Source organism: Hesperophylax consimilis, chromosome 8 (genome assembly GCF_061612785.1).
Source record: "Hesperophylax consimilis isolate HC1 chromosome 8, BYU_Hcon_1.0, whole genome shotgun sequence".
In the NCBI taxonomy this organism is placed as follows: Eukaryota; Metazoa; Arthropoda; class Insecta; order Trichoptera; family Limnephilidae; genus Hesperophylax; species Hesperophylax consimilis.
Genome location: NC_142843.1, coordinates 25,832,946 through 25,848,146, shown reverse-complemented (window position 1 = coordinate 25,848,146; position 15,201 = coordinate 25,832,946). Strand labels below are relative to the sequence as shown.

At 39.7% G+C, this 15,201-nt stretch overlaps 1 protein-coding gene across 3 annotated transcripts in view; it reads left to right on the top strand.

Moving 5' to 3' along the window:
- IP3K1 (inositol-trisphosphate 3-kinase-like protein) overlaps positions 1–15,201 on the top strand; it is a 207,585-nt gene that overhangs the window by 152,077 nt on the left and 40,307 nt on the right. Inside the window, exon 1 of one of the 3 annotated variants that reach the window (XM_089634557.1) lies at positions 11,185–11,590. The exons of the other annotated variants lie outside the window; for them this stretch is intronic. Within the exon in view, the coding sequence (XP_089490683.1) occupies positions 11,438–11,590 (153 nt within the window). The 5' untranslated portion in view covers positions 11,185–11,437. Of the gene's footprint in view, positions 1–11,184; positions 11,591–15,201 lie in introns of those variants that run through there. 3 annotated transcript variants of the gene reach the window in all.

Sequence of the window (15,201 nt, the reverse complement as noted above, 5' to 3'; positions counted from 1 at the left end):
GCACCCAACCAAGAGGCAGCTGCTGAGCACGGTCATGAGGGTGTTTGACCCCGTGGGCTTCGTGGCCTGCCTCACGGTGCGGTCAAAAATTCTCCTGCAGGATGTCTGGAGGTCCAGCGTCGGCTGGGATGAGCGCATCCACGAGGCGCACGCAGCAAGGTGGGCCGAGTGGATCAAAATGCTCCAAGGCCTGAGCATCCGCATACCGCGGCGTTGCCTGCTGAGCAAGGCCCACTCCTTCGCTCTACACCTCTTCTGCGATGCGTCTGAGGCAGCCTGCTGTACCGTGGCCTATCTAGTGGAGACTACGGGAGAGGGAAGCAGCACCGCCACATTTTTGTCCAGCAAGTGCAAGGTGGCACCGCTGAAACCGCTCTCCATTCCCCGCCTCGAGCTGCAGGCTGCGCTCATGGCTGCCCGCCTGGCTGACACTCTTCGAAGGGAATGCCAGGCTCCTATCACCTCCACCTCGTACTGGACTGACTCCACCACGGTGCTGTGCTGGCTCCGTACGGACCCCCGCAGCTACTCCACCTTTGTGGCAAACAGGTTGGGGGAGATTGACGAGCTGTGCGACATCGCCAGCTGGCGCTGGGTCCCTACCAAGCTGAACCCAGCCGACATCGGAACCCGGGACCTGGAGGAACCGGACCTCACCCAGAGTGGAAGGTGGTTCACCGGCCCTTCCTTCCTGACAGCGCCGAGTAACCAATGGCCCCAGGAACGGCAGAGCCAACAGCCGGGTGACGAGAATTTGGAAAGGCGGCCAAATTTCGTGGGCCTTACTCTCGCCGTGGAGGATGGGCTGCCCTCCATCCTGCGGTTCTCGTCCTGGAACCGATTGATCCGGGCCACAGCATGGATGCTGCGGTTCATTCGGCGATGCCGCCAGGGACCCGCTAGGCCAGCCGAGGGCCCCCTAGTCCTGCAGGAGCTCCGGGCCGCAGAATGGCGGTGGATAAGGCACTCCCAGGGAGCAACCTTTGGAGCAGAGCTACGCCAGCTCCACTCGGGGCAGGCCGTGCCCAGCAGCAGTCGCCTCGTCTCCCTCGCACCCCACATCCACAACGGGGTGCTCAGAATGGGCTCGAGAGTCAAGGGAGTGAAGGGAGTACCCGAGTCACCCATAATCCTGGACGGTGGTGACAGCTACACCCGGCTGCTTGTGCAACAATACCACACCCGAGCCGATCATGCGAGTGTGGAGACGACGATGGCCGAACTGCGCACCAGCTTCCACATCTTAAAGCTGCGCTCAGTTCTCCGCCGCATAAAACACATGTGCCCCGCTTGTAAAATGCGGCGGGGCAAGCCGTCTCCCCCCATGATGGCACCCCTACCAGCATCCCGGCTTGCACGGCATGTGCGGCCCTTCACCCACTGTGGGATGGACTACTTTGGGCCCCTAGAGGTAACCATCGGGCGCCGGAAGGAAAAGCGATACGTCGCCCTCTTCACGTGCCTGTCGACGAGGGCGGTGCATCTGGAGTTGGCCACCGCACTAAGTGCCGACTCTGCCATAATGGCAATTCAAAGAATGTCGGCAAGGCGAGGCCAGCCGGCGACCCTGATGTCCGACAACGGAACCAACTTCCACGGCGCGGACAAGGAACTGAGGGACGCCGTGGAAGACATCTGTCGGGACCCAAGGGTCCAAAACTATGCGACCACCCAAGGGATGGAGTGGAGCTTCATCCCGCCCCGCAGTCCCCACATGGGGGGAGCTTGGGAGCGGCTCGTACGCTCTGTTAAGCGGGCGCTCTCAGCTACGCTCAAAGCGAGAGCGCCAAGAGAGGAGACCCTCCTAACGGCGCTGGCTGAAGCGGAGTACACCGTTAACTCCCGACCGCTCACCCACCTATCGGTCGACCCCAGAGACGAGGAACCGCTGACGCCCAATCACTTCCTCATGGGCTCAACGGGGAGGCGGCCCCACCTGGCCATGTACGGGGCGGCCGAGGAAGAGGTCTGCCTCAGGAAGCAGTGGAGGATCGGCCAACAGCTCGCGGACATGTTTTGGAGGCGTTGGGTCCGCGAGTATCTGCCTACTCTCGCCGCCAGGAAGCAGTGGCAGCAGCCAGTGCAGCCCCTACAAAAGGACGACCTGGTGCTGATTGCGGACCCGGCGCTGCCCCGCAACAGCTGGCCACGGGGACGGATCCTCGAGGCCACTCCAGCCCCGGACGGACAGGTCAGGACCGTGAAGGTCAAAACCAGCACGGGGACCTATGTCAGACCGGCAGTTAAGATCGCGGTCCTCCTGCCGGCCTGTGATCCCGCCTCCAAGGACACATACAAAGGACCTGTCCAGACGCCGCCCCGACGAACTCGCCACCTCAGGGGGACTGGACGCCGGGGACCACGCCGCACCAAGTCGCAGCACGCCTCCCGCTAAAATGGGTGTAGCCGAGCTCCACGGGGGGAGTGTGACGGACGTACTGCTCCGGGCTCGGCCGCGGTCACCCACGATTAGGATAATAAGATAAATATAGAATTGTGGAATAAAATTAAATGAATCCTAACTGTCCTAAAGAAATAAAATTGTATAAAATGTATGTAATAATGTAAAGATGTAAATGTATGAAGCAATGTAAAATGAAAATGTTATCAATAAATGAAACGTCGGAGCTTGGATAGAGGTATACGGGCAGAGAAGTATTGTTAGAGCTGGTACAATCATGAGATCATTTAATTCGGGCACGATTATTAGAGTCGTGCTTATACGAGAGGGAACGTTCGGCCCCGGCCCGAAGCAAGGGGCCGTGCGCCGTCATGGCGTGCGAGGTGCTTCGCCGTCAGAACGTTCCCCAAGCGCGATTCTGAAGATCGTGTCTGAACAAAGAGAGGCCGTGGTCGCGTTCGACCACGAGCCCAAAATTACCGGCCGAGAGGCGGTAGCCAACCCGGCGGCGAGCCGCGGGCGCGCCACAAACACGGGCTTCGATTCCAGGAATCAAAGTGAAAGCGGGCCCGTGTGAGCGTCGCTCAGCCAGCGAAGGCCGCCGGGGTCCTATAAAACGGGCAACAGTCCCTTGAAAAATTAGATATCCAGCAACCACCACCAGCTCTACACTTCTCTCTGCTCAGCCTTCTACCTCGCTCCGACTTCTGACTCTACTCGCCTTCTCTTCTTCTTCTGACCCTCGCCTCACCCCGGACCTCTCTGCCTTTACAACAAGACCCGGATCTACGACAAGGACCAGAATCAGCATCGGACCAGCTACAACGGCTACAGAGACGCCCCGTTCTACCCCTCCACGCCACTGAAGGAAGGCATCTCACGCCTCCACGGATTGGGATCACCGCCCTGTTTACAGTCTTGTGTGTCACACATTACGTCTGGCACAGTCTCCATTGGATATTTAAGTTGAAATCAAGTGTTATTTTTTTAAGAGCCTTTGCATGTAGCAGAATTCGAGTTTTTTTAAATAATAAAATAAACAAATCCGTAATGAAGCTGTATAAAAATTTCCGATGCACGATTTTTTTTAATAACTTTAACGTTTTACGTACAATGAAAAGTATTTTTTCACACAGAGACTAATAGATATATAATATCTCTGACTATATTTATATAATAAAACATAACACGGAATCCGCTCCCTGTCAGAATTTTTACAGATATTATGACGTTAAGTTCGTACTTTTGTTAGTTATTATTTCCGATGTATAAAAAATGCTCAGATTTCGAAAATATCGACATGATTTAAAAATACAATTAAAAATATAAATATACAAAATTTCTTTAAATATTTTCCTGAATCGATTTTTTTTAATGTGATTTTTAAGTTTATCGGTAAAACTATTATTTGTTCCTGATTTGCTCTCTGATTTTCAACCTACTTTGGGCCCAGGGCCATTTCGTTGTTTTTAAAAAAACTGCCACTCTAAAGAACATCCTCCGTTAACGGACGATTCTCGGCTCGTGTCAGCGTTTAATCAATTAGTCAAATGTGTCAGAAGTTCAAAGACCTGAGCACCAATGTTTAATATTGAATTTAAATTTACCTACGTTTATTGTTTTTCTTAGCACAATATGTTGTTGCCTTTGTCGCTAGAAACATTTTTCGTATTTTCCAGCCTTGTTGCAATTTTTTAAAGAATTTATTATTCATTATGTCAACTTTTGCCATCCGGTACATGTCGAGCGACCGTGAAAACCTTTAAACTTCACTAGGCCATCCGCCTTTTCCGTGTTTTAAAATGCTCCTTCGCAGGCCACAAACAGTTTGGCTAAATAATAATAAATTGTAACACAACGACCTCTAAGCGGCCCGAACCGCCCATGAACTGCGAATGCCCGTATTCATACGAGTTACTAATTTTACAAATTCACTAGTTGCCGGTTTTAGTTGGCAGTTGGCACTCGGTGAATAGAGAGAGCTGTACTTGTTAATAATATATTTTATTCTAATAGCTTGGCGCCTGTTGATCGATAGTTGCCCAAACCGGGTTCAGCTTATTTACTTTGCAACGATGGCAAATATATATTGTTGTTGTAAAGTCTATGTGTCTATATGACTCGCTGTTCTATGAACATGAACAACCACACACCGATGGTATTTTTACAAAAATTTGTGTAATTTTAATACTTTTTATTTATAACTATTATTGGTTTGAAACACCGCACTTTTCGAAACGGTTCCAACTGGCTACAACGTCAGTTATGACGTAGAACACGCCGATGTCTGGTAATACGGCTGTCACCGATGTTGCCCGGCGTGACGTCAACGCCACCGAATTCACGGAATAAAAACGGACATGTCGTTTTGGCGGCAAATCGAAATACATTTTATATCGTCATAGAAATTTTTTACATCAATATAAAAATAAAATATAAATACCTTCACTATCGTAAAATACCCCTTTATCTATTTAGGCCATCAGATTTTAGCCAACCCCTATAGACACATATGAATATGTATAAATAGCCTATGTTACTTGAGAACTTTTATATGGAGACTGCGGAGCTTTAGACTAATTTAATAACATTAAACACACAAATTTATTCTCTTTCATTGTTCACCCCATTCACCCAGTTCTTCATTGATCATTATTTCTAAACCTGTTTTTTGGTTCAATCTTCTTTGCGTTTTAATCATAGAAAGCTTAATCATACATTACAATTAATCGGGTCATTAAAAGGGGCCGCTCTACATGCTACGATCTATCGCTTTACAGATAGGTAGGTAGACGCAAATAAAATCGAATAACAATTTACGCATAATTTCTACATTAGTTAAAGGGCACATATCAATCAAAATTGTTTTGAAATCGCAGCGCTTTTGGCGTAAAATTTTCTCGGCCCAGTTATTCCATACCAATCTAAACAATCTAAATTGATTGACATCGGTAGAAAAACAATATTTACTAATTGATCCTTGTCAAAGACGTTCTGCATATAGTTTTGAAAATGCGCCAAGTTCTCTACTTATACGGTTAAGTTTCTCCTTACACAATATTTCAACAACAAGACATCTGTGAGTAGTTTAAATTATAGCCAATTTCCGCCAGCTTTGTGACCAGGTGAATAATCCTTGGCAATTAAATCGATGGGGCACCTACTTAACTCCCGATTTGACGTCACGTGTCATCGTCCCCTCGGGAGTCATGACCCGAGAAAGACAAGCGTCGTCTGTCGATTTAAATTTACAATAATTTGCGCTAGTCAGTTTTGCTACAGACGTGTGTATTTATTATCGTGCTTTTCACACATGTGTGAATGTGTGAAAAGGCGTAGCTGACGGACTTAGCAATTCCTAAGCCAATTTGGAGTAAAAAAACATTTGGTTCTCCAGTGACGTCTTTGTCCCTTAAAACAATCTCTTCCATTAGCAAAACATTTAATCGATCCTATTTTTGTACCATTTCCATGGTGAACACTTACTGATACGAAATCTTGTCAATTATTCGTTTTCCTGTTAAAAACGGGACTGGGGGTCTATAACGAGTGGGTCGGTGGTTAGGAGCCCATATCAGGTGAAGTATTCTCTCATGTTGGAGAAAGTGTAGAAGATATTTCTGAGATTCCTCTACCTGAGGGAGTATGGCTACTATCCGTGGCTCTACCCTACTGACTTTCTCTTGGGCATGCTCTGTATGAACCATCTACGTCCATGGTCAGTGGTTGAGTGGGCATAGCGCTTGGGTCTCACCCGAGCGTCGCGTGTTCGATTCCTCGGCTGGCTAAGTCCTCCATCACAACACAAGCAACATTTTCGGCTTTCTGTGGTGGTAGTAGGAGATTTTCAAACATTGTTGGGTTATTCGTAACCTGGGAATGTTTGTCTTTCTTTTAAAAAAATAAATTAAATTAAAATGGTTTGAAAATCCGACTATCATGGGGTGTATTAGTCTCTATGTTCCTGATGGTTATCTCCGTCACCGACAGCATAGACTGTTTTATCTCCCGGTCTGCAGGACGAACTTGCCTGCAGGTCATGCCGGTGGGGAGAGCAGTCTTGCTGTTGAACAGAATCAATTCAATATCGACATATTTAGCATCGGTGAAGCTGCCTTTAAATGGTAAGCTCTATTGATGCTAGTATAGTTGATACACCGCTTATTTATTATGTAATACCATTTTACAAATGTACTTAAAAACGAATTAAAACGTAATTTTATCATGTTTTTAAATGAATAAACAAATTGAATTGAAATTGAAACGAATGATTTGACAAATTTCATAACATATTATTAGTAAAGCACGAATATTTTTATTTATTTATTTATTGGTAAAGGTAAGAGACAAACAGGTTATACATAAAATATAAATATATACATGTTAAATATAGCCAAGCCAAAAAAGTTTCCTATATTAAAATTGATTGGAGATGGAGTTTTGTTGCATAAAAAAAATATATATTTTAGGTGAAGAGGGGAGGAATAGGAATTTAGGATGAGGATAGGAGATGCTCTGGATACATTCCATACTATTGTATTAATTTTCAATCGTACGTATTACTTCTAATCGATATTTGTGAAGTGTATTGCTAAAAATGTCTATGTTTTGAAATTTAGTATTATATTGGGCACATATACGTGGAATTGGTGATTTTTTTCTAAAGTTAGTTCTATATGTAGGTAAATGAAACAAATGGGATTGCCGTGTTGATCTTGTTGGAATGTGAATATTTATTAAATTGGTTAGCTCAGTTGAGTCGAGGCCATTGTTAAGTATTTTAAATAATAAGATTTGGTCAAAAATCAAACGTCGTGTATGAAGGGAGTTGAAGTTGTGGTAATTAATAGAATCGGTGTAATTTGAGAAATGTAAGTTTTGTTTATAATTAATGTGTTTAAAAATTTTTTTTTTGAATTATTTCGATTCTAAATTCTAAATTCTAAATAGGAAGTCGGAACACGTGTTCATAAAAATAATGATACTGTCGTATCTCTTCCATTATATTTATTCGGACAAGGACACCTGCTTGAACACGTGTTCAGACATATTCAGAATGAATCATATTTTATTAGGAAATGGTCATGCAGTCACAGAATCATGATAAAAAAGTACTATTTCGTTACTGCAGCATTTGATAGTAAGGGACGCCACGAGGGTTAGCGTTGTGTTTTAACCAGTGGCTAAATATAAAAATATTTTTTTGTTTGATTTGTGTCCAACGTTACACTCTGTATAACTTTATTCGCGAGCTATAGAAACGGAGATCAGTAACACCTTGGATCCGCGTGAAAACGGTGAACCTTGATTGGAATAATAACGAATAGCCGTAGAAACATTTGTAAAAAAAACTCGTGTAAAGCTGTTCCGCAGTAACCTCCCCCCCCCCCAAACTTGTTAGTAAATTATGCATACAACGGAATGAGATGTTACACCGGTTCTCTCGGCGGCAATACCGTGTTTAATGTTTTGTGCTTGCAAAATAATTATACGTGCAACATCGTTTTTATTTCGGATTTAATTGCAGAAATATTTGCATTTCATCTCTCTGGCTTAAAACTATTTTAAATAACATTTTTAAAACTACCTATTAAGTAGTTTTATTTTTAGCTTATCGTTATTTTGCATTACATGAAAGATATTATATTCGAAATAGATGATTGTGTTTGTGAATATTCGTAGTTTCACTTAATTTAGTTGTTTATGAATGCATTCTATTACGCTAACACCTGCAGACGGCTGTCAAAGAACATCTTAGCGAAAGTGTTATATATTTATCGTCTCGTAGACAAATATAATACACATATTTATGTAACCATTAAGGCGACATAAGACTAATTAACGGGGGTTTTCTCGACGTACACATTTTAATTATTTCTGATGAACGTATTACTAAAATCTCAAATGTTTCTAGAGGGATACCTACGAGTGTGAGTTATTTATATTTGTGATTAATGAAAACAGGACATTACCATTAACATATTTTGTGTAAAACGGTTTGAAAAATTTATAAAACCTTTTTGAACTTTAAAATTAGCTTCAATAACCAGATTTTTTTTCTAAACGATGAACTAGTAACATCCCTAGGGATCCCTCAAGAAACATTTGAAATTTTAGTAATACGTTCATCAGAAATAATTCAAATAAACCCCACAGAAACGTCTATTTTCTAGGCCTGTTAGGGCAAGTCGACCGTAGGGCCGTCCATTACGCCGGGCCGCGCGCCGAATATTGTTTTTACATCACTACATCATTATTTATGTCGTTAAGATTTCCACTTTATATGTTGAGATTAAATTTGCTAAGTGCAAATTCAAACGTAGGTCTGTCCAATACACCAGGGCCACGCGTCACATATTTATATGCATGGCTTCTTCACTTACGTCGTTCAGATCCCAACTTTATTTTAGGGTATTCTCTCGTCTTAAGAAAATCACGATTTAGGATGACGTCTTTAAATACGTTATAATAGACGTTATCAAAGCAGGATATAGAACTGACGTAAGTATGTTATTACTTTTATGCCCATTAGTTTTTTCATTACTAGTAAAATCCTCCTTTTCGTTTAGTTTTAAATTAACAATTATTCGTTTCACGGTCGACCACTTGCCCTCGTAACACTATTTAAAATTTAAACCATTGCACACAATTCGTTTTGCACAATTAGTTCCAGTTTTAGTTTCAATTGCCAACAAGTGATCGTACTACGAAAATAGCTTCCATTTTCAGCACATGTGTCCACTCAATTCCTGAATATCAAATTGATACTTTTTTATTCGGTTAGATTTTTGACCTCCTCTTTTAAAGCGCATTCACAACATTCAATTCGATTGTGTCCGATTATCTAAAAAATGCATTGTTGGTGTGTCTCCTTACCTTCGAATAAGTCAGTAGACCTTTCGGACGAATTTACAAACTAGTCTTTGTAGAATAATTTATCGAGTATCGTACTACTCTTTAGACTCTAGTGTTTTTTCGTGCCAGATGTACTGAATAATTTAGATAACACTGATTATTATAAACATGTATTTAAATACAAACAAAATGTCGCTTTTGTGATAGTAGATTTATATCTCAATTGACGCAAATGCTATCACAAATTATGTGCAGACGTTTTCTAAACAATGGTTTTTCAATCTTGATTTATTTTATTTGACATAATGTAATTGTTTCCATACATAATTATATTTGTTTAATTTTTATTTTTAAATTATTATTAATAACTAGCTCACGCCCCCGGCGTTGTTGGGGCTTTTCTACACGGAGAAAAATGACTATTGATAATTTATTAAGAATTTCGTCAAATTATTGGCAATTCTGGTTAAAAACGGGTTTACAGGCATTACGAATGAATTTACTGGTTTCCTGATTTTTGTAAATTACGAATATATAATATCGAAAAACGTGTTCATGAAAATCCGAATATTTTTGCATTACAACGAAAATTCTTTGTATCGTCGTGATATATTATCAAGGCAAATCGTTAAAACATTCTTAAATTGATGTTTTATTAAGAGGAACAGCTGCGCGGCCTCCTTCCTACATAACTTAAATTTGGATCAAAATATACTAGACCAAATTGAAAAAAATAAAAATGAAAATGTATAGCAAATATCTATTACGGATATGTGCTGCTTTATTTATTTGTGTTTTAAATTAGAAAATATAGGCAATTAATGTATTTAGTTTTTCACGATTTTATAGGTATCTTTGACAATTTTTTGTGAATTAATGATAATTATTAAAAAATAATCTTTCTCAGACGACTATTTCAATACAGTAAAATCTAAAATTAAAAAATATAGCAACGTAAAAAATGCATTTTTTGTGTCTGAATTTTAAATTTATATGCGACAAATTTGTGTTCCAACGTAAATCAATCGTTAAATCAAAATTAAATTTAAGCTCATTAAAATATCTTTTTTAATAATTCATATTTTTTTATATTTCGTTATATTTCCATGGTAGGAAAGGCAAGATTATTTTTTTAGTAACTACCCTTAAGTCACAAATAATTGCCAAACTTGCCTCTAAAATCGTGTAAAATCGAGTTATTTATTGGCCGATATTCGCACAAATCCGTTCTAGATAATTGCTTTATCTTTTGATTAAAAAAATAATTACTCAATTTGGTTGGGTATTTTGGCCTCAAAACCAAATTAATTTTTTGTATAAAAAAGGTCGCGCAACCGTTCCCCTTAATAAGGCCTGTTATTTTATCGTGAGGGCGAAAATCAATGTCTCCCTATGAAAACAGTACCCTTCCTCTTGTTTTGAAGGTCAAGTATACAAAATTTCACCAACCTAGGAATAAAACTGTAGATTTGGATTAACGTATTATGAACAGGTTCCTCTTTCTTGCTTTCTAGCTTAGGATCACACGGTCAGATCTCTTAGTCTTATGTAATATGGCAGATATTGGCCTCTGTTATCATAAAGACCCATTTTTACGTGGGCTAGGTAAATAGTAAGTACCTTACTAAGCATTAGCAATGAATTTGCTGTTGAGTGACATTGCAATTTACAGTGTTTACAAAAAGATAATCACATACCACTGTGTACCAGCGCGTTTGATTTGTTAGGATTTTTTCCAAATAAACAAATGGATTATTTACATTTTCCTTCGTTGAAGCGTATAGTGTATATTTTCTTTGGCGTCCCTCGTTTAGGCGCTTGGCGCTATCAGCCGATTGCGCTTGCCGCACCTCTTGGCCCGAGCCTGTTCGAGGCTTCGCTTGACTAGGGACCTCGTTCCTCAGTATCGTATTAACTGCCGAGGCGAGTTGGCACTATTTGACGCTTTGGCTGTTGCCGCAACGGAGCTTACTATTTGTCTCAACCCGTTTGATAGTTAGTAAAAAAACAATACTCTTTCCGCGTATGCCTGCCAATCGTGCCATTTGAAAAAGTTACCTTATCCACGTATTAAATGCATAACAATTGGTGGAATTCTCGTACGATCGTGTCAGATTTAGATAACATTTGATAACTCTTTGACTGTATCTTGTTTGTGGTGAAGTTTTAGAATTTTTCAAAATGAGTGGAAGTGTCTGTGAATCTCTTCCCCCGCAGACGACGAGGCTAACCTTCCCAGCCCGGATGGAGAAACTAACGGAGAGGATTTACTTCCGAGCGCTGGACCAGTACGAGAAGATATTAGATCTTCGGCGAACTAAAAAGAGTACAAATGTAAGGGAATCTTCATAATTTACTATTTCTCCAGTTCCTCATCACGCTCTTAAACTGGTTCTTGCTTACTAAAACTAATGTGTTAATAGTAGATTGTTGTGCCGAGTTAAATTATGCTAAATCAAATGTTTAAAAATATAGCTCATAAATAGCTAATCCAGTTATTGTAGTTAACCTTTCGGTTATTTTTACCATCCAGTCTGCGGAATTATTTCAATTTTATCTGAGCGATAAATTACACATATTCATTTGGTCGGTTTACATCAATCAATCTACAAAAAAACTCAGCGGTGACCTTTACGTTTAGCTGTTCAAAGCTCGCTGATTAATCTGATATTTAAATGAAACGAAAATCTATCCTTCCTGAATGGAGTCTCATTAATTATTCCAAAAGTTTGGCCAGAGCAGAACTGTGAAACACGTACGTGACACCTGATCCGGCATTTCTAAAACAACACCTCGAAATCTGTCAAGCTGTTTGATTTTATATGAAGATATAACAAATCTCAGGGTTAACGAACTGGCGACCATCGAGCGCATATGCTGTTTATAAAAATATGCCAAACGCTTTATTGAAGTGTTTTCTGGACACGCTTTCACCGTTGCAGAGGTTGCCCACCCCATATGAATCAAGAACAAATCTATGTTGTTTCTAATTTTTAAACAGTTAATTAATTCATGATGGAATTTCATTTTAATATGACTTTTTCCCACGGGTGGAAAATAGTTATGCAGGTTTTTAACAAAAGAGTTAAGTTTAATCAAACTATTTTCCTGAAATAAAACATAAACATTATTTAAATCTCATAATACCAACGTAGGATGGAATTTGGTTCCGTCTTATATTGGATCCACACACATGATTATAAATTGGCGAAAGCAATGTTGCTCATTGCCTTCGTATCGCGGAACTCGCAGAATCATAGAGGAATAATTGGTGTTGATGATGCAGTATTTATAGCGATGTCCTCAATGTTCACTACTCAAACCCGAACAGTTGCTCACAACTGAGTTTTCAGAGAATGAATATGTGGATGCGAATCAGAGCGTAGGGTACATTATTAACTTGTAAGTTGAACGATTGAATTCATATTCTTTTGGGCCCAAGTGCAATCTCGACCAACGTTGACCCAAATGTGTGGGTCGGTCGTAGGGCAAGTTTTAAGCATCACATCGGCAGTCAAAGTGTTTAGGTACCTGTAATTAACATAAATAGAAAGATTGCCTCAAATAATTGCCTCCTTCAAATGCCTTTCAAGACTGTTCATTTGGGTTTAACGACCCTTTGCGCGTGGAGTAACCCAAAAACAATTGGATACACAAAGATAATTATTACAGTTCTCTTATGACCATGAATCGTAGTATGCTATGAATATCACTAAATTCTTTCCTGCCACCTACTACATTTCCTCTAACATCTAACAATCTTGCAGACAATTCAATTTAATACTATTATTTTATTTATTTATTGTTTCTTCACAATGAAATGGTAATGTTTTCCATACAATTATACCCTATAAGTTATAACTATTTAATTCAATACAAATATTCTTAACACAGAATTTTTATACTGTTTCGTATGTAAATATCAATATACCAATGTAAAATTGTACTTATTAACTCCCACCTGTGTATTGTAAGTTCCTCTCGTCCTACAATAAGTTTTGTAACTGATCGGGACTTTCTAGCAAGAAACATATATATCTTCATAAAACAATATCAATTTACTGAATACTTACGTAACAAAATGACTGGGGTACCTATCTCTTCATTGCCACCTGTATAAATACACCGGTGGTTAAATCTTTAATAATGCAGGTAATTTAAACTAAATATCTATCGTTGCTTCGCAGTTTTAATTGCATATTCTTTAATGATTTGTCCCGTTACCGTGACTGGAAAAAGATTTAAAATATGATTGATTAAATTTACCTACCACGACGAAGTTGATGACGTTTTAATTTATGCACATATTCATTGCAACATTGACTACGAATGCTATCTGAAAATAGGAGTATTTAACACTCATACTTACAAGTACAATACTAACTAATATATATGTGTCTAGTATAATATTATAAATGTGTGTTTGTTTGTTTGTCCTTCTTTCAGCGACCCATCGACATTATGTTTTGCTTAGGGATAATTGGAGGACTAGGAAGTGACATAGGTTACTTTCATCAGCGGGAAAACATTTCATTCTCATGGGAAAATTCTTTGTACAATAATTTCTCCCTAACGCCACGCGAGCGAAACCGCTGGTAAAAGTAGTACAATAAATGGTTGGAGTGTGAATACTTTAAATTTAAATGTTATGTTTCTTAAACAAGTGATATACATATGTGGTGTATGAAACTATCCTGATGCAAAACTATAGAACATGAGCCCTTTTGTCGAAGCCCTTAATCTACATAAACTATTAACTTGCTTGAAACTTTTAGGTTCAATACTTCAATGTTGATCTCAGTGAACTAAAATAACACCCAGAAACCTTGTTTAACAGGTGCGCCTAAAAGCATCTGCTCCACAACCTAAACAATAATCTTATTATTCATAGTTTAAAAACTGCACAAACGTTTACATAGCGTAAAATCAAAAATACTTCCGTCTCGTTTCATGTTTGTAATAATTCAAACATAATGACTTCACGGTAGCACTTGGTTCGTGTCTTAATTGTTTATCAGTGATTCTGGATCTTTCAAATAAGACCAAAGCAACCAGCTTGATTATATACAATTCGTAAATTCCAAAGCGATTGGATATTTAAAAATCATGTTAACTGTAAATGAAACCTACATATTTGAGTCATGATTTTTTTATAGAAATTTGGGATCGAAATTTGATCGAAATTGGAGATCGTTTATTCGTGACCTCTGATTCAATGTCGACTACGCCAAAGTTACCTTCTACGTAAATGCTAAATATTGAATGTAGCTTTATTATTAATAATTCACAAAAATTGACACTGCTTTCGTGTTTGTTGGCATTTCAAGAATAGGACTGACGAGTAAAAAATACATGTGGTTCTGTTGTGGTTTTAAGCCTTTGAACCTACGCACTTTAAATTTTCAGGGACTAATTCGTAGTATTTTAATTGAATTCGTGATAAGCATGAAATATAATACTAATATCGAATGGAAGGCGTAAATGGAAAAAGCGGCTAGGATAAAAAATAGGCTCACCTTTTCTTATTCATCAATGTAAATCCTACTTTGTCATCTTCCAAGTTAGATAATGATCTAATTGTAGACGGTAAAGAACATGAGATGAAATAGGCTTAGACGTTCTTAGTCATCGATATAATGTCTACTATCCCAGCTCGTCATCATACGAGTTAGAGAATATCTAAAGCTAATATCGAATGAGAGACTGGGATCAAATAGGCTTAGAAGTTATTAGTCATCGTTGTAAGTCTACTATCCTAGCTTGTCATCGTCCAATTTAGAGAATCATCCAAAGCTAATATCGATGTAACTCTACTATCCCAGCTTGTCATCGTCCAATTTTAAGAATCATCTAAAGCTAATATCGAATGAGAGACTGTGATCAAATAGGCTTAGAAGTACTTAAGCATCGATGTAAGTCATCGTCCCATTTAGAGAATCATCTAA